Below are 25,552 nucleotides of genomic sequence, written 5' to 3'. Positions count from 1 at the left end.
TCCGCCAGAAACAGATCTCAACAGGCTTTACTCCAGGCACTGATGAAACCAAAGCACTGGGAAGACAGTGTTTCCTGAGAAATCTGTTATACCTGCTGCAAGTGGAATGTTTTGGAAGATGACCCTTACTCAGAAGTGACAGAATGTTGGACCTAGAAGATTCTGTGGCAGTTTGGTAAATGACAGTTGAAATTTGTGAGGGCTATTTGTTGTCACCTGGAGGCCCATGAAACAAGCTCCTTATGAGAATTCCTCTGGAGGAACAAAAAAGTAACAGAGAAGTCATTATGAAATGCTCAGAAGTTTTTGTCCTAATGTTTTACTATCACTATCAGGTGTTTTCTCCTCACAATTTCTCCACTTTAAAACAGTGTATTTTAGCTTTTCCATGCTTTCCTATGAGGAAATGAAGGTAACAGAAGAGAAACTACTTTGAAATGGCAAACCTTTTCCTCTTTACACCTGAATCAAACAAGAAACAGTGAATTATTTTTATAGTATTTTTATTGGAGGGGAGCACTCCCTCATGTATAGATACTGCAGATGGAGTGTTTGTTTAATTTTCCAAGAAGTAAATAAGTAACACGTGGGGCAGTTGGATACTTGCAGCTATGACAGTTTTAGAAAGAAGGCCTGGGCTTTATCCAAGCTCATAAAAGATAGTGGTCATCAAAACTTCCCTACTGAGAACTATTAGCTTCAATGAGATAGAACAGGCTGCTATTTTCATTTTACTATTTTATTCATTGACTAGCCGCTTAACCTCTGATAGTCTTTCAGCACTAAATTAACTAAGGCTGTTCTTAGCTTAGTAGATTGACAACTAGTCAAGCCATTTGGAATTTGTTAGCGCTCATATTTAAAATAAATGAGATTCCCATGGAAAAGACACAAATCTTTTGTTGGTATTTGCGTGGTTTTGGATGCCTCTAAGTCTAAACTTTGCACTCCAGAAAGTCTCAGACCCAATTTTGACCACATTGTGCCACACAATGAGGTGTAATCCAAACACACCTATATACATAGCCCTAGATTTTTTTTTTAAACATTCCAGAGAAATCAGTTTTCATTAGGTCTGGGGAGGTCTCTGAATTTTCCTAAACTTCTACAGTGCTTTCCCCAGGTACTTTTTTTTTTTTCTTTTATAACTTTTTAAAAATTTTATTTTATATATTTTTACATCATTTTTCATTTTTCCGCAATGTATACATTTTCATATTGGTTATATTCCCCATATAATTCCCACCCCCCTTATTTTGTCTCCTTCCCTTCCCCTCCCCCGTAGTGTGTCTCTGGTTTATAGTTGCTTGTTTTCATTTTCACTATATTATAATTAGTCTTTTTCCTGGTCCCTTATTTAGGTTTTTCTAAATTCCTGCTATGAGTGAGACCATCCGGTATTTTTCTTTTTCTTTCTGGCTTATTTCGCTGAGCATGACCCCTTCCAGCTCCATCCATGTTGCTGCAAATTGCATGAGTTTATCTTTTTGATTGCTGGGTCATATTCCATTGTGTATATGTACCACATCTTCTAGATTCCCAGTCCAGTCGGACCTGTTTTTCCACCATCAGAATCCAGAGGAACCCGCGAGGCGCACCCGACCCTGCCTCGGTGCTCCGAACTACAACTCCCAGAAGGCTCCGCGGCAGGGAGGCCACGTCCTTGCGTGCATCTCCGCTCTTTGCCCCGCGACGAAGACGCGCGAGGGCTGCGCCGGTGCCGGGCGCCGACTGCCAGTGGCTCTAGCCTCGTGCCGGCTGCTGTGGCCGCTTTCCTGCCCGGACTGGGGGCTTTCTATTCCCACTTCCACTTGGGTCCATCATGAAGCGTCTGGGGGCCGTGCAGCGGAAAGTGCCGTGTGCGTTTGTGACGGAGGTGAAGGAGGAGCCCTCCGCCAAACGGGAGCATCAGGTACTGGCGAGCGCGGGGCCCGAGGGGACTTCCAGGGGCGCTGCTGCGTGGGGACCCCCGTGCAGGCGGGGAGCTCCGTGCAGTTTTCGTTTTCGCCGGGGTGGTCTAGGGTAGAGGTCTTAGTATACCTGGCGCTCCAGCTTCTTGTACCTTATTTGAAAGGAACAGACTGCTAGAAGTTATTGATTGATTGATTGCAGTTCAAACTTGGCCTGACTTGGAAATTGAAAAGCCACACTTTAATGTTCCTTCGCAGGTTGCCATCTTTTGGGTAGATTCCCAGAAGTAGTCACATCATCGCCGCAGTGCAAACTTCACCACTTTTCAAGAGTGTGGTGACAAAGTGGAGACTTTAGACTTGCTTTACCTGTTCTTCTTCTTTTTTTTTTTTTTAAGATTTATTTAGGCACACAAGAGCTGGGGACAGGCCAGAGATGCGGGAGGTGAGAAGAGTCACCAGACAGAGTGGGAAACAGAACAGGCAGATCTACTGAAATACACTGCTTAGGGGAGCAGCGGGCAAGACAGGAGAGGTTTGCCGTGCCATGTGGGTAGCTCACTGGCCAGGGGATCGAACTCATGCTGCAGAGGCTGCGGTCAGCTTCATAGGTTGTATCTTAACCCCTTGCGCCACCACCTGTAATAACCTGGGAATCGATGGCAGTGTTAGGTCACTCAAGAGCAGACCTCATGTATTGTTAGCTATCATTACCTAGTTAATTCTAATGTCAGCGTCTCTGATCTCAGCACCATGTGTTCCACACAGAAGACCCTTAGTTAATATTGGTGTCAGGAAAATGCTTTACTATATAGCAGAATCCATGGCAGCAGAATCCCCAGTTGGGTTGAGACCAACTCATCTTACAAAACCAGCACACGCGTTAGTTACATCAGTCTTTCTGGCCTTCTTGTTTTCCAGATAAAAGACCTTTAGTGCTGATACTGCCTTGTTATTTCTCATCCCAGGCACATGGTAGGCACCAGATAAATATTTGTTGAATTGAAGAATGAACCTGGAGTCATCTCATGCCAGTTTTCCATTCACCTTGACACTGTTTACCTTATTCCGTCTGGTCTTTTTAACCACCACTGCCATCACTGTTACAGTTTTAATATTTTATGCCTTACTTATTGAATTACCTAATTCTTCTTCTTGCCTCCCAGAATGATCATCATTATGTTTTTTTCCTAATCAAAACCCACAGTAACTACTAACTGCCTGTGTAGCAGTGCTTGCTAACAAAACTAATCTACATGAAATATTGTCATCTTGAAGAGTGGTTCTCTCTGGCTGTGATTCCCAACTTTGTGTGTTGAGGTTGGGAATAGTTTTTAAATGTACCCTCTACGAGGAAAAATAAGCCTCTTCTCATCACACTCTGCAGTTAAGAAGAGCTTAAAGTATTGTTTTTGGCATAACGTCCAAACCCTTAGCTGTCATTTAAAGCTTCCCATTTATCAGTTCCAGTCTACTCTCTAACCTCACTTAAAGTGAAGTGAAGTCTGTTTAAGAAAAATCGGTTGCATTCTGTTAACATCCCATGTGCAATCCTGTCAAGTTTTTGCTTAGACTATGCACTTTGCCTGGATCACATCCAGAAGTTTTAATTTTTTGAATGAGAGTTTCACTGTGAAGTCTTTGATCACTTTAGTTTTCCCAGTGATTTACCTCAGAAATAGTGGAGGACCACTCAACTTACATACACTATTACTTTTTATTTACACATGCCTTGTTTTTCCAGTTACAGTTTAAAGTCTGAAATGACAGGTAGAAAAGGAGAATTTTGTATTCCCTTGTTATCTTATGTTGTCCGTTGGACATGCTGATAAGACTTTTCATAAATTTAACTACACACACAAAAAACATACTCATACACATTACTTTTGGATCATACCTTCATGGTTCTACCAATATCGGTTAAATTCATAAAATCCTATCATGAAAGTACTCATTCAGTACCAGGAAATGGCTAATTTCCTAAGTTTCCTTTTCTCTAAAATAGTACTTCCACTTATTAGTCTTAAAACTATAGAAAACAGTATAATGTTTGTATTGTACAGTGTTTTTTCACGTGATGTAAGGGGAGAACCCTAAATATGCAAACGATTCACTACTGATAATGCTGAAAGGGTCTCCATTTGTTTTTCTCCTTAGTCCTTATGGTACTTAACATTATATTGTGCATTTTTTCACTGTTGTTTCCCTCATTGAAATGAAAGTTCCTCCAAAGGCAGGTACTATTTTGTTCACCTGTTTTTTGGTGCCAAGGACACTGCTTAGCCCATAGGCGGCATTTAGAAAATAGTTGTGAATTAAATGAGTAAATTCACTGAAGATGTGTGCTGGGGAGACAGAGTTGCATAAGGCATGGTTCCTGGTGTCAGTCTTACTATGGTGGAAAAGCAGGTATTGCTGTGATAGCCTGGAAAGGAGGGGGTGGTTCATGAAACATCCCTGGAAGAAATATTTTTAAGTTGTCTTGAAGGAGATCAGCCCTTAGAACTAGTGAAGTTTAGAATATTCTAGGTGAGTGTGTGTAAAAGTGTAGAGGCTGTGTATCTTAAACCAGTTTTCTCTCTCTTTTTTAAGCTGTTTAAAGTTTTGGCAACTGAAACTATAAGTCACAAGGCATTAGATGCAGATATATACAATGCAATACCAACAGAAAAAGTGGATGGAACATGTTGTTATGTTACTACCTACAAAGGTAAAATCAAACTATACTACAAATACTATCTTTCTAAACACTTTATAAACTATATATCAGAAATGGGCATTTATTCTTCATAAGCCCTTGAGAACCTATGTAAAATAGCAAAACCACACTCCTTACAGTTATTTACTGAATCATGATATCTATCTTTTTGGGGAGTAGAGGAAGGTAACTAATATTAATTTAAAGGCCAGATAGTATGGTAAATACTTTATACTTGTTATCTCCAACTTGCACATTAAGCTTTTGCTTTTTATAGATACAGAAATTGAGGATCAGAGAACTTAACTAATTTGTCTAATGCTTTGTATTCATGAATGGCTAAACTGGTAATACACTGGGTTTGTTGTCTGATACTAAGGCTTGTTCTTACTACACCGTTACCAGTGCTGATCCCTAGTTTTTATTACTGTTGACAATGCCTTTATTTCATCTAATGTACTTTAAAAGTTAGAAACTCAAATAGAAATTGTCAACTGTACATCTGTGTTAAGTGGAAAATTTGCATTGAAAAGAGAGAAATGATCTTTGACTTCTTCTGCATGGTGAAATTACTTTTTAATTCCAGCAAGAGAAACAGAATAGTTAAACACAACTCAGACACATTCTAGGTATGAAGAAATCTCTTTTGACATGTGTCTTTTCATTTTGAATGGTGATAAAAATACATAAGATTTGCCATCTCAACCATTTTTAAATGTATAGTTCAGTACTACATATGGTTCACATTGTTGTGCTGTCACCACCATCTGTCTTTAGAACACTTCATCTTGAAAAACTGAAACTCTATACTTATTAAACAAAGCACCATTTCTACCCCCTCCAGCCCTTGGCAACCACTGTTCTACTTTGCCTCAGTGATTTCGCTTACTCTTGGTGTTTCATAGTAAGTCAAATAATGCAATATTTGTTATTTTTTTTGACTGGCTTTTGTTACTTAGTATAATGCCCTCAAGGTTTATCCCTGTGTTGTAATGCATGCCAGAGTTTTCTTCCTCTTTAAGGAATATTATTTCATTGAGTAACATTTCATTGTGTCTGTGTGTTTTGTTTATCCATTCATCCATCAGTGTACCCTGGAGTTGCTTCTACTTTTTGATTAGTATGAACAAAGCCACTGTGAACATGATATACAAATATCTCTTGAAGATGTTGCTTTCATTTCTTTTGGGTATATATTCAGAAGTGGAATTGTTGGGTCATATTGTAATTCTTTATCTTTTTTTTTTTAAGATTTATTAATTTATGCATACAAGAGCTGGGGTGCAGGCCAGCGGTGGGGGGTGGGTAAGAGGATTCACTAGAGACAGAGTGGGGAGAACAGGCGAATTGAGTGATATACACTGCTGAGGGGAGCAGCGGGCTAAACAGAAGAGCTGTGCTGCACTGTGTGGGTCAGCTCTCTGGCGGGGTATCAAAGTTGTGCTACAGTGGCTGCCTATAGCTTCATAGTGCTGAGATTTAACTCCCTGTGCCACCAGGGAAACCCCATATGGTAATTCTATTTTTGATTTTTTGAGGAACTGCCATACTGGTTGCCATAACATCTTTACCAATTATAATCATACCAACAGTTCACAAGTGTTCCATTTTCTTCACATCCTCATCAACAATTTTTTTATAGTAGCCATCTTAATGGGTATAAATGAAATGCATTTTTAATGTTTACTAAGAACAAAAGGTCATTCAACCAGAAATGACAATATAATTTTAATCAATTCTGCAGTTTATTGGGATAGTTAATAATAATGTATGAACCAAACTGTGATTAGTAATTTTATCTTTGATGTCTGTATATATTTGAGGGAACTATAAAAAGTTTTCCTGACTTTCATTTATATTAAGAAACTTTAGTGTACATCATTGTGTGATTATGTACAGTGGTGGCAGTTAAACAAGGTTGGAGTGCTAAAGAAAACTCATAGGACCCCAAAAGACAATGCTTAGAAAATCTATGTTTATTACAGGTGAAGGAGGATACACATTAGAGCACGGGCATTAAAAGTAAGGCTGTACATCACAGTCAAGACGATTTCATAGCAGAGGGTCTGGAGGGGCCAGGTGAAAGTTCCTATTTCTCCCAGTCACCCCCCAAGCCCTGGCAAGACACACTTTCTTAAGCCACTTGGAAGGAGGTTATCCAAAATGGAGTCTCAGTTGGGGATTTTTATGTTTTGCTGGGCAGGAAGGTATCTTTTTACTAACTAACTGAACTCAATAGCAGAACCCTCCAGGAGTCTTCAAATCATAGGCGATGCAGCTATCTCACTATTATCAATAAAGAATGCTAACACACTGCTCTGAAACTCCTGAGAGCCATGATTATAAAACATGACTATTAATCCGTGGTTCATGCCTTGCTTGATCAAGGGTCAAAACTATGTAAAACAACTAGCTCTTTGGGAATTAACATTTCAGCACAGTTACAATGTTTCAGAAACAATTTGATCCTGTCTCCTTTTAGTATAGAGGTAGCTTCAGTTTCTCACAAATGCTGTGTACTAATAAAATATGGCTAATGAATGGCCTTATAAATTGACCACATAGTTACTTTTTAATCTCATCATCATTCTTTAACCAAAGACTTAAGTCTTCTTATAACATCAGATAGCATGGCACATTTTCCTTTTTCTTGTAGGGTTGTTTCTCTTTTAAGCAAGATGACCCTATTGCTTTTTGAAAAATTTTATTTTGAAGTGTCTTTCAAGATAACTTTTATTGTTAACCTTTTATATTTTTTTCTTTTATTACTATTTCCTTAGGTCAGCCATACCTTTGGGCTCGGCTGGATAGGAAACCTAACAAAATAGCTGAGAAAAGATTTAAAAATTTTCTCCATTCAAAACAGAAATCAAACGGTTAGTGGGTCTTTTCTCTTCTGGCTTTCCATGATTTAAATAACTGAAATTTGTGCTTATTGCTTGCTCTGGTATTTCTGTATATATTAGATCCTTCTGTATATAACTATCAGTATAGTATAAAGAACAAAAGATCCATTCAATCAAAAAGTACAGAATTTAATTTGGTTCTTTATTGTATTTACCTGTATAATACAGAATTTAAGTCAAATTTATGTCAACAGTTTATACCAAAAATGTTTCATGTCAAGAATGCCCTTCTGTACATTTTGTTTGCCTAAAAGACAAATGTGTAATTTTCTAAATCAGGTACAAATCTTAAAGAATTATTAGTATTTTTAATTTCTATATTAAAATATTTTTAAATTTAAGTATATACACATACTCATCATTGTATATCTACTCACTCAAATATATATTCCTTATTTATAGTATATTAAAAATTCATGAATATATATGTACTATGAAATTTTAGCTACTTGAAACTCTTCCGCTATTTACAAATGGTGGTGTGTTCGCACTGGTGTGGTGAAGAGTAGATTTGAACTCTTGGTGATGACCTTAATAGTCATACGCACAGGTAGTTTTCAATTATGAACCCCTAAAACTTATAGCTATTATGCAGTGTTACTTCAACAGAAAAAAATTTGTTTTGAAAAATTTAGAAGTGTTTGTACACTAACCCTGGGAAGTATTATTACCTTGTGGTAATAGTAAATGGTGATATTAGCTGTTCCGACTTTGAATTTTATTTAGTATTTTATTTTTTTAAAGAATTGTCACATACAAGAATATCTATTTTAGAATTTTTTTGGAATGTTGAAGAGGACTTCAAACCTGTTCCAGACTGTTGGATACCAGCAAAGGAAATAGAACATTTAAATGGAAATCCAGTGCCTGATGAAAATGGACACATTCCAGGTATAATGAAGTATCTCCATAAATGTTTTTTACTAGTATAAGGACAATTGATCCATTCACTCAGCAGTACAGAATTTAATTTTAAATGGTCCTTATACTATTTGTCTCTTTAAGCACAAAATTTCAAATTTATATTAAGTATAATAGGTTATCACAAAAGTTTTTCATATCAAGAAATGTCATCTTGGTTTTAGAATCTTTTCTATGTTGGATAGTTTACAATCTCTTTGTAGCCTGTGAAGTATCAAGTGGGAAGATCCTTAGAATTGTGATGTCAGGACAGACTATGTGATTGATCTAATCTGAAAGAAGATATTAAATCTTTATTTTTTTAGATTGGGGATAACAAAGGTATGTGTGTACTTTTCTTGTGTGTGTGAAGCTCCCAGAAGAATAGCTAATAAAGTAAGGGGATATAGGTATTTCACAAGTAGTTTTTCTGGAAATGTAAAGAATTTTGCAAAAATATACAGAGTGGGAAGAAGATACTCCAGATTAAGATGCACTTTAGCAGATAAGTCCTATGGTCTGCACAGTACTCTAAGGTTCTGATAATGCAGTAATGAAAATCAGCACTCTTATCTTTGATGATCTTTTTGACAGTAAGGGAAATCTACCAATAATAGGATGAGTTAAAAACTAAAAGGATAAAATATGAAGGGTATAGTTAGATAAAATAGAAAAATTCCTGGTTCAACCTGGGGTCATATCTTAAAGGACTTTGTATTCCGTTTCAAGGAGTTTGATTTCATCTTGAAGATGATTAACGTGAGTACAGGTAAACTAAGTTTAAGTTTTTGAAACAGAACTATAATAAAAGTGGGGTGGTTTTGATTGGAAGACTAGTAGACTAGCAAGAATGTTAGTAATGTAATCTGGGTGAGTACTAAAGGCCAAAGATATGATGGCCATGATGGCATATATGGCCAAGCTTGTCTTTTTTTTTTTTTTTTTTTTTTTGCGCTAAAGAATTCTCCACAATGAGGAAGCCTATTCTGGTGACAGGAGTTAGAGAGTAGAGGTAACATTTAATAAATAATAGAAGTAGGGCCTCCCCGGTGGCGCAGCGGTTGAGCGCTGGGTTGCGAAGCTGCCCGCGGCCTCTGCGGCACCAGTTCGATCCCCGGCTGCTTCCCAGCCACCGGAGGAGGGTCCTGCATGGCGCGCAGACCTCTCCTGCCGCCCGCTGCTCCCCTCAGCAGTGTACTTCGGTCCTTCTGCCTGTTCTGCTCCCCGCTCTGGCTCTGGTGAATTCTCTCACCCTCCCGCGCTTCTGACTGTACCCAGTGCATGTATAAACAAAACAAACAAACAAACAAATAAAGAAAGAAAGAAAAAACATGCCTCTATTTAAAAAAAAAAAAAAAAAAAAATTCCAAAAAAAAAAATAAATAAATAATAGAAGTAGTAAACTGTTCAGGAAATATTGGAAAGATAAAATAAATTGTGGAGCATTTACTACTTTAGTCTTGCAACTAAAGAGAAAGTACAGAGAAAGTTTAATTTTAAAACGTTTTAAAGGTGTGTTAGAATGATGTTCAGTTCTTATTGAAAAGGTGAGTTTTCTATTAAGAGAATAAGTGCTCTGTAGTGAATATCACAGTTCAATTCCTCAGCAGCATCAAAAGTGAAACTTTATCATTAAAAAAGGATTAAAATGGTTAACTGTTTCACTGATTTTTAACAGTGATTGTTTGTGTATGTGGAAAATGTGGAAAATTTACCCTAAAAATAAAAATCACCGCAAAGTCTCAATCCAAAAAAAAAAAAACGACGTAAGTAAAATTTTTTTCCTTTAAATGATAGGTTGGGTGCCAGTAGAGAAAAGCAACAAACAGTATTGTTGGCATTCATCTGTAGTTAATTATGAATGTGAAATTGCCTTGGTACTGAAGCTTCATCCTGATGATCCTGGTCTTTTGGAAATTAGTGCAGTGCCACTATCAGATCTCCTAGAACAAACACTGGAGCTAATAGGAACAAATATTAATGGAAATCCATACGGTGAGTAAGCCCCTTTTTCCTGTTCATTTTCGTAACACCCATTTGTAAAGAGAACTTCTTAGGTTCAACTTAAAATCTACACTAAAGCAGTGAGTAGCAAATTTGAGGTCTAGCCACTTTTATTAACTATGTCCATGGAGTAATTTGTCCATGACTTTTAAATACTTGGCTCTTTAATATTGATTGAAAAAGTTCATTTTAGTGTCCCATTCATTTTTCCTGTAATAACATTATAAAAATATTAAAAGTAATTACTAACATAACTTTTCATTGCTTTTTAAAATTTAGGTGAAGGAGCTCATTGAAAATAATGACATCTTTTCATGGCTTGGTATATAGTTTAATATTAATTAATAGCTAGGTGTAATATACTAATAATAAAGAATTAGCAATGAATAGCATATCCATTATCAAAATACATACCATGATGAATTGAGTACAAGCATTGAGGTCACTATGAAGTATATTTTTGACAGTGTGATGAAGATAGACCCAAAGATATTAAAGCTGGATAAGTGAAATCCTATATAAATATAGACTGATTGACCAGTGGAAAGAAGCTAAAGTAGTAATTATATAAGACTTAGCTCTTTGCAAACATAGATGATTCAGTGTGACTAATAGTATGTAGCAGGGGTTAGTGAACTTTTTCTGTAAAAGACCACTATGATAGTAAGTACTTAGGCTATGTGAGCCATACCTCTGACACAGGCCATAGACAGTCCTTAAATGAATGAGTGTGGCTATGTTCCATTGCCACTATTCAAAAAAAAACAAAAACAGGCATCTGGCTGGATTTGGCTTGTAAATTATAGTTTGTTGACCCCTGGTGTAGCATATTAAGGTGGAATTTGTATATAATGGGATTGAGTGAGAGCACTTGTATTTCTCTCTTCAAGGAAATCAACTAAATGTTTTGGTAAACAGTTTTAAAAGATTTTACTTGGAGAGATACATTTTCTTATTCTTTCTGAAACCTTTAGCTAATGGCAGCTTTTTTATCATTTAGGGTTAGGAACCAAGAAGTGTCCATTACATCTTCTTGTACCACATGGAGCATTTCAAATAAGAAATCTACCTACCTTGAGACACAGTGATCTATTGTCCTGGTTTGAAGGCTGCAGAGAGGGTAAAATTGAAGGAATAGTATGGCACTGCAATGATGGCTGCTTAATTAAGGTAATGGTGGAATATAGCTTGTGTAATTTATGTTTCATTGTCTTAAAGCACAGAAGTTTTACCCAAATACTTTTTATAAGTTGCAGTAATTCTGATTTGTAGATAAGGAAATTAAATTTCATCATTTCACCTGCCATCATTCTTTACATAATACAACTGTGTTTCCCAGTGTGTATGCTGTGGGGCATTGGTTCTGCTACATGTGCTTCAGAAGGAAACTGACTGCTGAGACCTCCTGTACTTAGTTTAATGTAGCATTTCCCAATCTTACTTGATAGAATTTGAAGAGTAAAGAGTGTCAAGATGACAGAATGAATTATTTCACATTTTGCGTCCTTTTCTATCCAGGCTTCTCTATTTGATTTGTTACAAGTACCTGAAATTTGTAATGTTCCAAACTGGACCTACCATATCAGCTCTTCTGACTTCAATTTACTGAAGCCATAGACTTGGAAAACAGTTTTAATCCCTTTTTTACCTTAGTTTAATCTGTTAATGGTTCTTGAAGATTAGGATCTATGGAATCTGTGTACCTTTCCTCATTTGGCTTTTAATTTTAATTTAAGCTAATATAATTGGTTTAATTTATGCTTGAATTATTTTACCCTTCTAAACATTATCTTTGTCTTATCCCTGTCCTGTCCATTATTCACAAATGAATGGAATGTTGCTTCCCTGCATATTATATTAAGATTTTTTTCTTTAGTGAGATTAGTGGTGTTAATTACTAAGATCGTTTAGTAATACTAAAATTTTTCATTATATGGTCCTGCTTGGCTTTCTAGAACTGCTTGCCACCCCCTTTCTCCCTAATATACCCACAATGTATATGTTCTAACTATACTCATATTCAATAAATAATTTTCATCAGGGCAAAAAAAATTGTTATGTGCCCTTTTGGACTGTCCATTTTTTCCACTGGCTGCCTTCTGTACTCATCAGCGGACTCTATTATTCATTAAATTTTAACAGAGCCCCTGGTTGATTCCTCGCATGTTTCAAGGTGCTAAAAACAAAGTCAACAAAATAATGTGTCTGCCTTCGTAAGGCTCACTTTTTAGTGGGGAAGATAGATAGTAAACAAGTAAATATATATGTCAGGAGAATAGCTGTGGAAAAAAGGGTACGGTAAGTGAAGCTTTAAACAATGTGTGGCAAATGGTAGGGAATCTGATATATGTGGAAGTGAATGAAGACACGCAGACTAAAACTAATTCCCTATTTTTCTTTTTCAGGTCCATCGCCATCATCTTGGTTTATGCTGGCCAATTCCAGACCCTTATATGAATTCAAAGTCAGTTATTATTAACATGAACCTGAACAAACATGACTATGCATTTGATACGAAATGTTTGTTTAGTCATTTTTCAAAAATAGATAATCAGAAATTTGGTAGGCTCAAAGATATAATACTTGAAGTATAAACTAGAAATGCAGTACAAACCAGATGTATTATACCTGAATCTTGAACATGCTGTGTTTAAAGGTAAAAATATGCCTATTTACTGTTCAGATTCTGATGAATATATCTTCTAGCATTTGAAGAAATGAATTTCCCCATTGCAAATATCTCTTCCAAGTTTTATTTAAAATCTGCAAATGATTTTTAACTCCTGGACTTAAAAATGTACATAATAGTAAGCTCCCCAGCTTGTATAAAGGTTGGATTTTGTCCAGTATAACTGGGTTGTAATTTAAACAATTCAACCAACAATTTTGGATCATTCACTTTCAAAATTAAATGTTTTAAACTGAATCTTGTTAACAAAACATATGGCTTAACCTCATAATGTATATATTACATATATATTTATGACTGTACTATCTCAAATCATTACATATAACCCCAATTTTAAATGTTAAAATTATTAAAATTTACATCTTTAAAAATTCAAAACATGAATGTACAGAAATTCACCACAGCTCAATAGTATTTGATAGTCATAACTCTAAAAGTCTTAAAAATATATACTTTTTTAATATGGTAATTTTTATACAATTTTATTTACTACAAATTCCAATTATAAGAGTACAAGAATGTAGGTCAGAAACGTGCTTGATTTACAGATGGACTTTTAACTTACAAAGTTAATAGTAAAACTGTAGTTGTAGGTGGCCTTTAATAAATGGGGAAATTAACAGGACTTTCCTCTTCATCTTCAAACTGTTCAGAAATAGCAGTAGGACTAGTTAATTCAACCCCAAATTGTTCTGAAAGTTTTTTTAACTTCTCTTCTAAGAGAATATTTTTTTTCACTTCTTCTTTGTAATTATACTTCAGGTCTTCAATTTCTTCAAAAAATGAAGGATCAAAATTTTCCAGTTCTTTCTTCAGCTTCTTTATTTCCTCCTAATAAAAATACTATCTTTAAAAGGTGCATATAGGAATATAATATATTCTTTAGGTTTGAACTAAGGATACTTAATTAAAAGTGAGACAAAATAATGTGAATAGTCAAATATATTTATAAAGCAGAAGCATTTTAATATTGTGTTAATAAGGTTTTACTGTACAGTGTATGTAAGTAACTTGTTACTGTCAAAGTATCTGTTCTATAAGTTGTGTTGCAGGCTTTGACTGAAATGTTACAGCTTATAAATTGGATGGGTGGGATTTAATCTTTCTCCAAAAGCATGTCAGGTCTTCTCAATGAAGCAATCAAAAGGATTTAGCTATATCACTGAAGTTGTTTTCGTTGTCTTTGGTTTTGGGTACATTTATATTTTCTTCACAAATATCTGGTTTTTAATGGTCAACTTCTTTTAAACATAGCAACGATCAGGGCAGCGCTAGGATGCTGCCTTAGAGTAATACATCTGGTGGAAAGACAGTCTGATCTCTAACAACCATTTAGAACAACTGGGATCACTAGTTTATTCTCACATTCATGCTCTTTTGTTCATCTTACAGATTTTTAAAGATATAAAGCATAGCAAATACCTTTCTTTACGGTAACTATTCCTAAAAGAAATTTCAAGAGGAAATAAAAGACTTTATACTCAATGTGCTCCCAAATTTAAATAAAAACAATAAAAATCAGTTGTATTCAAGACAAAAAATAAATTCACCCTTTATTTTGTCTGATTTTTTTTGGTATTTTTTTGTTTAATATTTTTACAGTTCTGTGAATATTATGAACTTCGCAGTATCAAGGTCAAACTTACGTTTGAAGGAAGTTTTAGGAGACATACTTAAAATTCAAATATGATCATCATAACAATAGTTTTTTAACAGCATGTTGAAATATTCCATAAAACATTTAAAAAACTGGGCCTCCCTGGTGGCTTGGGGTCAGTTCTTAGCACGCCTACTGCTAAGATCTATGCAGGGAGCTGACCCACATGTGGCACATTAGACCTCTCCTGTCTTACACATTGCTCCCCTTAGCAGTGCATTTCAGTAAATCTGCTCCCCACTCTGTCTCTGGTGAATCCTCTCACCATCCCTTTCCCCCACACCTCTGGCCTACACCCCAGTTCTTATACACACACAAAAAACAATTTTAAAATGTAATTAGATAAAATTAATTACCTTCAAATGCTGCTTTTCTAGAGCTGAGGTTTTGAGCTGTGTTTCTAGATCTTTTACCTTTTCTTTCAGTTGATCAGTATCTGCCAAAAATTACAAAAATTAGACAGCTTTTCCCCAATCAGTAAGTTTAAAAATGGGCAGAAGAGCTAAACAGGCACATCTTCAAAGACATACAGAGGGCCAACAGGCATATGAAAAAAACTTAATCATCACTTAGGGAAATGCTCATCGAAACCACCTCACACCTGTGAGAATGGACATTTCTCAGAATATTAAAAATAGATATAGCATATAAGTGAAGTATCTGGTACAGCGCAGACAATGATAGCTTTTGATACAAGGCAGTAAGATGACTACATGGTAGAATATTTAAAAAGCTGTATGAAATAAAGATTTTTCAGATACCAACTGATCATCTCTTGGTATAGAATTTGGCATTTTATCAAACTATCAAAAATATATAGAATTGATCCTCATTATTTGCACTAGTTACATTCTGTAAGTCACCACAAACAAGGAACTAGTAAAATCTGCACCTCTGCTCTTTGGTAAAACAGATTCACCCATACATCTCAAGTAGATAGTAATCTTAAATCTTGGAAACAAACTGATAGATGCATTTTCTTTGTTTTACAAAGGAGAAAATTAAGTTCAGAAGTGTGAAGTGATGGATTAAAGCTCCATCCAACCAGAACTAGAGATTCTTGCCCTGTGCAGTTTGTCCCCTGCCATCCCCCATCTTGTCCTGTCTGTATGAAACAAGGAGGCAGAGCACAAAATATGATTACTGATTTTGGAATTACCAGTACATTTTATGAGAGATAAATTGCAAATATAGAAACTGCAAATAATAAGGATCAATCATTGTGTGGGTATGTGTATACATACACACTACAAATATGTACATGTGCATACATATACACACAGGAATAGAGGAATGATTAGTAATCACTTCTGAGTGGAAATGGAAGAGAGTAGAATGACTTACTATAAAACTTGGGTTACAGTGGACTATGTATGGTAGAGGACTATGGGTAAGTGTGGTAAGTGAGCTATAATCTACATCTGAAGATATGTGAACCTGTACCTCTAGATCATGTACAATGTGTAAACCAATGTTACCGCAACAAAAAAGACAATGCAATTTAAAAAAAATGAGTTAGTTAACATGCTATACATATGAGAAAATGTATTACCAGGTATGGTGCCATCAGCTCCACTTTGGTTTTTGTTAACTTCTAACTGATGAATTAATTCTGCCTTTTCTTTTGCCAGCTGACTATTAGCCAATCTAGAACAAAATAATAATGTGTTAAAAAATGGGCATTTTTTTATGAACAGTGCTTGTACAGTGCTCAGAACTTTCTGATATTTATAATGGTAACATTCATATTTCCTCACTGCTACAATGTTCCAATTCTCAGAGATCACAGACTTGAAATTCATTCTTTTTTAAGAATTTGACTTGATTATCACTTTCAATGGTGGTTTTCCTATTAGATGACCTCATGAGAGGTAAGTTACATACAGTGTTAGATGTAAATAATTTTTTTCACAGTATTTGCCTGAAGCTAAGGTTTAATATAGTCTATGCTATAAGAAAAGTTTAAACCAAATTACAAACTTGGCACCTATATTAAGATTTGGTTTATTCTTTTTGGTTTACCTTTCAGTATTCATTATATATATAAAAGAGAAATAGAAGGCTATAATGAGGCTTATAAGCTTTTCTGTATACATTATGTAAAAGAGCAACAGAAGGATATAAATGAACTTATAAGCCTATTTGGCAGTAAGGTTGGAAATCCTCATCTGTAGATACAGTAACCTGGTTATATTAAAAGATAATAAAAAGAAAAGGAAAAAAGTCGTATGAACATAAAATGTACCTAAGAACTTTAAGCTCCCGGTGGAGGCCTTGCTCTGTCTCAGCACCTTCAGGAACATGTTTGAGAATCTCAATCTTTGGGCACAATGAAAAGGTAAAAGACAGTTTGACAAGGGAATAAGAGGTTTTTAAAAAATGTACATTTTTAAAGCATAATATTAAAAGCTGGTTTTCAATAGCAAACATGAGCACATTTCAGTGGTTTTTACTCCATGTTCATTCAACATTTATTGAGTACTGCCTGCCAGGCACTGTTCTAGGCACAGAGGATATATTACAGTGAAAAAAAAATAGGCAAAATCCCTCCCAGCTTGTTCCTTATGGTGCTTATATTTTTAGGAGAACACAACAATGAGCGTGTGATCTACAGTGTCAGTGAAGGGAAGGACCATCAAGAAAAACAAGAGGATGCAGTGATGAAGAGGCTTCCGGGAAAGCCTAAAGAGCCTCCATTTAAGTAGAGACATGAAGGAAGTGGGGGAGCTCTGAGAATATTAGTATTCTAAGCAAGGGAAACAAGGGCAAGGCCCTGAAGCTCGAAAGAGTTTGATTTGTTAAAGGACTGGAAAAAGGTCTGTGTGGTCAGAATACTGTGAGTGAGGGAAAGTGGTTATGATGAGGCAAGAGAGAATGTCAGCTGTGTAGGTCCTGAGGGAATCTGAGAAAATGCAGATTGTTTTCCCCTGGAATGGTGGGGAATGATTGGAAAATGATAAGGATGGAACTGCTATGATTTGCTTTATGCTTTAAAAGATTCTTGGCAACTGTGGGAAATAAATCAGAAATGGGGAAAGGGTGAAACAAGGCAAGAGTAGAAGCAGGTGCACCAGTTAGGAAATTACTGCAATAGTTCAAGAGTGAGAGAGTAGCTCAGACTAGACTGCTTCTGTGAAGGCGCTGAGACATTGGCAGATTTGGGGAAAACAGAGTTGACATAATTTAATGATGAAAAAGATGTCAGGTATGAGAACAAAAATCAACAGTGATCCAAGGTTTTTGGCTGAAACAAATGGGTGAATGTTAGTGCCATTTGTTCAGGTGGGGTTTCCAGGGACTGCAGCAGTTGACCAAAAGCTTATTTTTATCTACAGGAGACAACACCAAGGGGTATAATGTGTTATTTTATCAAATGAAATACTATATGACTTGCCTGTTGCTCAAGGTCTTCGGTGTATTTTTTAACTTTTTGTTCCCGCTCTGTTGCTTCTTTCACAAATTGTTTAAGATCAGCAAGGCTTTGGGTTTTTTTGGCAATATCAGTTTCCAATTCTTTCAATTTGGTTTCATACATTCTAAAAGTGTGAAGAAAAAGATGGTGTAGACATGAAAAATATTTTTTCTCACTGATTTAAAAGCCCATTCAAGTTATTGCTCTAAAAATAATAATATACTGTTTCTTCTAGTCAAATATTTTGCAAAGTAGGTCTTTTAGAAATACATCTAATATAAAGCAGAGAGCCTGGTGTATAGTAGGTACTAAGTATCCGCTGAATAAATACATGTGAATGTAACACAAAACTCAGTGTATACATGATAGAAAGAAACAAACGACAATCCAGATCAACTGATAAACTGCTTGTCTGAAAACTTTTGCTGGGGTTCCAAGCAGGAAATGAGAGAAACCCCCTCGTCTACTTTCTACTATTATAAATGTTATTTCACTTAACCCCACACACTGCAAGAATCAGGCGAGGATTTATTTTAAAAAAAAACAAAAAAAAACTCCACCTAGGGAAGAGTTGAACCACCATCTATGAACATACGATGTATGTGCAAACACGAGCCCCCTCTGACACGCTCAGAAGACCGGCAGATGGTGAGTAACACCCAATCACCAAAACGCCTTTGGCTCTCCTTTGCCCTCCTTTTCCTTTAAAGTCCTCTTACACCCCTCACTCGGGGAGAATCTAAAAAATTTCAAATTCTTTGTCTCCATTGCTTGGAGATAATAAACTTCTCTTTCTTTGACAACAACAACAACAAAAAAGAGTAGATTCCCAGTATTCTCAGTATGGTATTAGGACAAGAACCAAGGACCCTTTACCCAGGACTGCCTCTAGTCCACCTGCATAAACCTTTCCCTTTTCTGCTTAGAACTAACCTAACATAAATGCGGTGCAGCTGGTTCCCCTAAGGGATTTGCTGGACCAAGACTCCCATGTTAATTGCAATGATGGTGAATGCCAACCAACCCTCACCAAGTCCCTTTCTAACTATCAGGAGAGACAGATGAGGCCCTTGAGGACATTCAGAAGGAACTGAGGATACGTGGATATAAGTAACTATGAAATTAAGATAAAGATGAATTTGCCTTTTTGAAATGGGGCCAGCAGTTGTAAAGAACACAACTTCATACAGGATGACATCAACGTGCAAGGACACAGGCAGCATCCTACTGATCTCTGACTTCAATGTTTCCCGAAAAGGCTGCTTGGCATTAGAAATGAGAATGACACCAGAGCCTTTTACTGACTCATTACTTTGTGACCACTTATGTAAGGCAATGCAAGTATGAATGCTTGTTTACTCATGAATTCCCATCTCTGCTTTCATAGTCACAAAGGCCAGGTTCATAGAAGGCACACCTACTTGTAGAAAAGGTTCACGGGTTGGGAGAAAATCAAGATCAGAGACCATTAAGACACTAAAGCTGTTCCTGAATCCATTCGTGACAGGATAGCTCATTGTTCCTGGTTTGTACTTGAGGCAGAAAATGAACACCATTCAGAACATCCATTCAGAAATGAAACGGATTGGGGCTGGACAAAAGCAACATCCAGCTGCTTATAGGTCACCATCAAGTTGGGCTTGTGTGTGACAGCAATTTCATGACGCCCACCCAGCATCAACACCCTACTGGGCCTCAGCTCTGCTCTTTGCCACATAAATTAAATATTTAAGGAAAAAAAAGACTCTGGCAATGCTGGAGCAGGCAAAAAAGTGATTGTCATATTAAAACATACAACAAAACAGTTCATCAGGAAGTAACAACTGAGCCAGAATAGTGTCTTTTAAAGCAATACAATTTAGAACTGATTAATCTCTGTGAGAATTTTAAACTCTTTATTCCTACCTTGTGACAACAATTGATTTCCAGCTCTTACTGTCAGCACCTTCAAGCTGTGGACCTCTGCTTTCTGCAAGTTGTAATCTCTTACCAGTTTCTTCTAGCTGAACTGTCATCTTCTCATTTAAAATCTCTAAATTATTCTTAGCTATTCGCAATTTTTCTGCAGCTTCAGTTTCCTATCATTAAAAACTAATTAGTATATAACAAAACATACTGTTCTCATAGATACAATATATTCAAATTTATCACCACAGATTAGAAAAAATAAACTGAAGTTCTAAAGGCTGATTAAAAGTCAAATGAAAATTTAATGTTTCCTTTACTCCAAAACCCAATATGATAATTAGGACAAGATAATGTAAATGATGTTAGAAAAATACACTGACAAATATACATTGTAGTGCTTTTGTCATCTATGTCTAAAACACTTGGAATAAAGGGATAGTTTGTCTTCATACATTTAAAAGATGCTTGGTTTTGACTTCTTAATACTTGAGAGACCAAGCTATAAGTATAGGCTACCTGTAAATATCATAATTATTTCCATCATTAAATATCCACCTTGAGAACAAAATATAACTGACCACATTCAGATACTATTGTAATCAGTTTAAAAATAATTTCAGCACCTCCCTGGTAGCGCAGGGGTTAAAGTCTCAGCGCTATCAAGCTACCCAGCCACTGTAGCATGACTTCAATCCTCCACTAGGGAGCTACCCCACACCACATGGCTCAGCAGACATTACCTGTCTTGCCAGCTGCTCCCCTCAACTGTGTATTTCAGTAGATCTGCCTGTTCTGCTCCCCACTCTGTCTCTGGTGAATTCTCTCACCCCTGTACCTCTGGCCTACATCCCAGTTCTTATATGCATGAATAAATAAAATACATCTTTAAAAAAATAAAAATAATAATTTCAATTAATTCACTGGATCATCCATATAAGTAAAACTAACTTGTCTTGGGCAAGGAATAAATTTTGACATTTATACAGAGAAGAATGGTACAGATTGTTTATCAAGTTTCATATATACCTAATTATATAGTAGGCATTGTTATAGGTTATAGGTTGTTATAGGTGTCCAAATATTAACCCACTTAAATCTCACAGTAGCTTTATGAAGTAGATATGTTCACTATTCCCAATTTTATAAGTGAGGAAATTGAGGGATAGAGAAGGGTTAAGAGCTTGCCTTAGTTTTTATAGCTACTAAGTAAGAGAGAGGATTTGAACCCTGGCTATGTAGCTTCTACATTATACTGTCTCTAAATTCACTAACTTTTTATTTTCAATATTGTTCGTGGTGAAATGATAGCAAACACAAAAACACAATTCCTAAATCTCTTAATACGTACTTTGAATAGACATTACATCAAATATTTCATACAGTTTTTCCTCGATGTGCTACTTAATTAAGATAAAAATTATAATCAGTAATGAAATTATACCTTTTTAAGTTCTTTTCGAAGTCTATCATTTTCAGCAACAATTTTCTCTGTGCCTTTGTTCTTGGATTCATAGTGCATGCTCAACTGACGTCCAAGATGAACTTTAAGTTTTTCTAATTCAGCCTAATTAAAAAACAAAACTATATGTTATGAAAACAAAAATAAAGGATGATCTTGTAAACTCATAAAAATTTAAAATATTTTTAGAGACCAATTTGACAGGATTAGAATTATAGCCTTCCCCTCCCCTGGTGGTGCAGTGGTTGAGCGCTGACTGAGAAGCTGCCCGCAGCCTCTGCAGTGCTGGTTCAATCCCCGCCTGCCAGCAAGGGTCCCACATGGCGCGCAGACCTCTCCTGCTGCCCGCTGCTCCCCTCAGCAGTGTACTTCGGTCCTTCTGACTGCTCTGCTCCCTGCTCTGGCTCTGGCGAATTCTCTCACCCTCCCGCACTTCTGACTGTACTCTGTGCTTGTAGAAATAAATAAATCTTTAAAAAAAATAAAATAGAATAGAATTACAGCCTTCCCTTTAATACTGGTCACCTAGAGCAGTTGGTTCCCAGTCCTTGCAGCGCATTAGAATGACCTAATAACTTAAAAGAAAAAAAAATCGTAATATATGGCAGTACCTGCCCAGACATAACTGAATCAATTTCAGTATTAGGGGCTTATACATCTGCATATTTGAAAATAGACCCTGGAAATTATTTCAAGTTCTCAGAGAACCATTGGTCATGAGAGAAGAAGATGACCAAATAGAGCTACTCTGACTGTTCCTGTCTCCAATAAATTTTTTCTGTATGCATAAACATCTATTGCATTAAAGCCATTTTTATATAGTATGAGTGCATTAAATTTTTCTTTAAAAGTTAATAAAAATTATAATAGCAAAACATTCTATACAGACAATCACTAAAAAAGGTACCTTCAACTTTTCATTTTCTAGCTCAGTATTAGCCATTTTTTCGCTGGTCAATATTCCTGATGCTTTCTTCAACTGTTCGTTTTCCCTCTGGACTTTTTCAACTACTTTTTTCATTAAACCAATGGTTTTTTCTAGTTCTGGGATTGTCTTTCCACTTCTACCAGACTGAAAAAGAATACATTACCTTTATTAAAATCAAATATGTTAAAACTATAATGTAAAGTATTAACAACATAATAGGCTCATTATTATACTCAGTGTTGATTCCTAACATTTGAAGCCAAAGTTTCAATTCATTATCACAATAATCCTATAAGAATTACAATTCTAAATGAATTTATTTAGCTAATGTGCTTTCCAATATACCAGAATTTTCTTCATATGGAATAAAGCCACAAAAGACAAATCATGAATGACCAAATCACAGAGAAGCATGACAGAAGCAGAATTTCTTTAAGAATAGCCAGGGAATAGAAATTTAGTTTCTGTCAAATATAGATAGAAGAGACATGTGAAATAAAAAATCCCATGTAAGATTATCAAGAGATCAGTCACTACTTAGGTTCAATTGTTTATGATTTAAAATACAAGATATCATAGGAGTTGAGTAAAATAATGTTTTTTTAATTTTGTATTTTATTCAGTATTCACATTGTTCAACAAACAGTACTAAAATATAAAGTTTTACATACTTTTAATACATAATGCATAATTAACTTAGAAAAGGTCAAATTAACAGGTTTTTTAATTTATGAAATGAATGTTACTATCAGCAACATTTTTTCTGAATACTATTAAACTATTCAAATTTTCACATAATAAAATTTCTGAATTAATTTTTATATTACAATCGGTTTTATTTTTGCGATCAACATCACCATATTAACAAATGCTTAAATCTTTGGCTTTGGTCTCATAAACAGTTAATCATGGTTAAAAATGAATATAAAATAACTAGGTAAGAAAAACACAAGTATAAAAAATAATTGGGAAATGTATATATAGAGCATTATACTAAAAAGTTGGTATAATGATTATATTTTATAATCATAAAATATAGTTACAAAATATTAGAATAGGCCCAAGGAGAAGTTTGTAGTTACCTGACAGAACAGAAGGAAGATTCCTAGAAGAGAAATGTTTTCAAGATCAAGTTGAGGGGTATGTAACAAAAAAAGGGATGATATAGACTCTAAGTGAAATACAAAGTCATGTAAGGTGTGACAGATGATAAAAGATATTGAAACATAAAGGAAAGCTTACTGATGTTTTGCACAGTGGATGCAGAATAAAAATTGAAACTAGAGGCACTGGTAAAAGGATATTGCAACTATTATGACATATCTAAACCTTTTCCATTTCCAGTTTATAACTTCTGAAATTAAAACAAACATACGGCATATTTTCACACACTCACCCCTCTCACACGGCCCAGTTTCCGCTCAACTTCTCCTTTTTCTTTCTTAAGAAATTCACACATTTCCTTCAGATCTCTTACTTGATTCTAAAAGATTAAAGTAAACATGAAACAATTTAACAGAGCTAATGTCATTAATAAGGAGACACCTATGAACCCTCAACCTCTTCAGCTGCATTGCCAAATTGACAAGTGGGTTTCTACACCATGGAGGGTTTTTAACTAAGACATAGGCTGAATTAAAGTGTATTCATACAAGAGTATTATGGATATGAATTTCAAGAAATATTTTCTACGTTACTGCCTTAGTAAACAATATAAATTTGAGCTCAGATTCAGGTTTCAACTGTCCCATAAATTACATACATAGATCTTTCCTCATATGCTGGTGAGAAACAGAAAACTGAACTTTCTAATGTTTTAAAGTGTGATAATTATTAATGAAATAAATCAACCATCCTCTTGCCTCAGAGCATTTAAATGTATTATTTCTATTTTCTGAAACTCCTTTTTCCAGTATAGATGACTCACTTTACAACCTCTCTCCCAGCTCTTTGCTAAAATATCATTTGATTAAGCAAGACTTCTCTTATTTCTCTTTTATTTTTTTTTAAAGATTTATTTATTTATACAAGCATTGGGGTACAGGCCAGAGGTGTGGGAGGGTGAGAGAATCCACGAGAGACAGAGCAGGGAGCATAACAGGCAGAAGGACCCAAAGCACTGCTGAGGGGAGCAGCGGAGGAGATAGAAGAAGTCTGCCGCACCATGTGGGTAGCTCCCTGGCAGGCCGAGAATCAAACCTCCACTGCAGAGGCTGCGGACAGCTTCACAGCTCTGCGCTCAATCCGCTGTGCCACCGGGGAGGCCCTTATTACTCTATTTTAATAGCAATTCCATATATCCCTCCCCCCCACCTAACACTCAGTTTTCACAGCAGACATGCTTTTCCTCCTGAGCACTCAACATTTGCTGACATACTATATATTGACTTGTTTACTATCAATCTTCCACACTAGAGTATAAGTTCTACAAATGCAAGAATCTTCTTCATAGCCATTTCCCACGACTTAAGAATGCCTGACACAAAGCAGGTTCTCCACAAAAAAATTGTTAAATGAACAAATGTAGAAAGTATAACACTACAAAGATACTTTATGAGTCTCTGACTTCTTCACAAGCTAATAAGGTGAACATAACTAAGCAGGAGAAAAAAAGGTTTCGGATGTCAGATTATAGTTGTGTAAGAAAGAACATTAAGTTTACCTTTAATCTTGGCAAGTCCTTATTTGCTTGTTCAAGCTGAAATTTTAGTTCAATATTTTCAGATGACAACTTCAAATTTTCCCTTTGAAGTTCCTGTTCTCTTTGGCTACGATCATCTGACTCTATTTCTGAAGTCTTCAGAAAAATGAAGTTAGAAAAAAAAAAAAAGCCACCTAAGACATGAATGGATAAGAAAATACTATGCTAAAAGAGAACTTTTCCCCACAGAGAAATATGAGAAATTCAGAGAGTTCTGGAGAAAACAACCAAAAATTAATGCTACAATATAAAACTTGCAGGACAAAAGGAAATGCAGTTTGTTTAAATTAACAAAGAAAACAAAATCAAGAAATGACTTAATAATGTCCACATATATAATACCTCTATACTGCCCTAATGATTAAAATAATTTATGGCTT

The 25,552-nt window shown here is 35.6% G+C and overlaps 2 protein-coding genes across 11 annotated transcripts in view; one reads left to right on the top strand and one right to left on the bottom strand.

Moving 5' to 3' along the window:
* The first annotated feature begins 227 nt into the window (after positions 1-227).
* RLIG1 (RNA 5'-phosphate and 3'-OH ligase 1) lies at positions 228-14,693 on the top strand. 5 transcript variants are annotated; one of them, XM_054696159.1, is made up of 7 exons: positions 228-412; positions 1,549-1,912; positions 7,389-7,484; positions 8,289-8,405; positions 10,212-10,409; positions 11,419-11,588; positions 12,824-14,693. In XM_054696159.1, exons 1-7 carry the CDS (start codon positions 293-295, stop codon positions 13,010-13,012), a joined length of 1,254 nt encoding a protein of 417 aa, XP_054552134.1. In that variant the 5' UTR covers positions 228-292; the 3' UTR covers positions 13,013-14,693. The 5 variants fall into 5 exon arrangements, with proteins under 5 accessions (XP_054552134.1, XP_054552133.1, XP_037369805.1 ...); XM_054696158.1 differs by having other exon boundaries at positions 8,259-8,405; XM_037513908.2 differs by lacking the exon at positions 228-412 and adding an exon at positions 4,503-4,620 and having other exon boundaries at positions 1,779-1,912; positions 12,824-14,692.
* CEP290 (centrosomal protein 290) overlaps positions 12,930-25,552 on the bottom strand; it is a 66,017-nt gene continuing 53,394 nt past the window's right edge. For 3 of the 6 annotated variants that reach the window (XM_054696149.1, XM_054696148.1, XM_054696150.1), the window contains exons 46-55: positions 25,134-25,268; positions 23,868-23,954; positions 22,451-22,615; positions 21,526-21,648; positions 20,082-20,254; positions 18,159-18,300; positions 17,010-17,083; positions 16,317-16,411; positions 15,121-15,200; positions 12,930-13,938 (exon numbers count right to left, since the gene is read on the bottom strand). In XM_054696149.1, coding sequence (XP_054552124.1) covers positions 13,708-13,938; positions 15,121-15,200; positions 16,317-16,411; positions 17,010-17,083; positions 18,159-18,300; positions 20,082-20,254; positions 21,526-21,648; positions 22,451-22,615; positions 23,868-23,954; positions 25,134-25,268 — 1,305 coding nt within the window. In that variant the 3' untranslated portion in view covers positions 12,930-13,707. The remainder of the gene's footprint in view (positions 13,939-15,120; positions 15,201-16,316; positions 16,412-17,009; positions 17,084-18,158; positions 18,301-20,081; positions 20,255-21,525; positions 21,649-22,450; positions 22,616-23,867; positions 23,955-25,133; positions 25,269-25,552) is intronic. The other 3 variants (XM_054696151.1, XM_054696152.1, XM_037513910.2) reach the window with 1 other exon arrangement.

This window comes from Talpa occidentalis, unplaced genomic scaffold (assembly GCF_014898055.3).
Source record: "Talpa occidentalis isolate TD23 unplaced genomic scaffold, MPIMG_talOcc4v2.1 talOcc4.16, whole genome shotgun sequence".
Taxonomy (NCBI): Eukaryota; Metazoa; Chordata; class Mammalia; order Eulipotyphla; family Talpidae; genus Talpa; species Talpa occidentalis.
This window is presented reverse-complemented; position numbering and strand designations above follow the sequence as displayed.

Coding starts and splice junctions, on each gene's coding strand:
- RLIG1 (XM_054696158.1), top strand. CDS start 293: ATGCTCAGAAGTTTTTGTCCTAATGTTTTACTATCACTATCAGGTGTT. Junction 413..1,548: donor TTTCCTATGAGGAAATGAAG/GTAACAGAAGAG, acceptor TTCCCAGTCCAG/TCGGACCTGTTTTTCCACCA. Junction 11,589..12,823: donor ATGATGGCTGCTTAATTAAG/GTAATGGTGGAA, acceptor TTTCTTTTTCAG/GTCCATCGCCATCATCTTGG.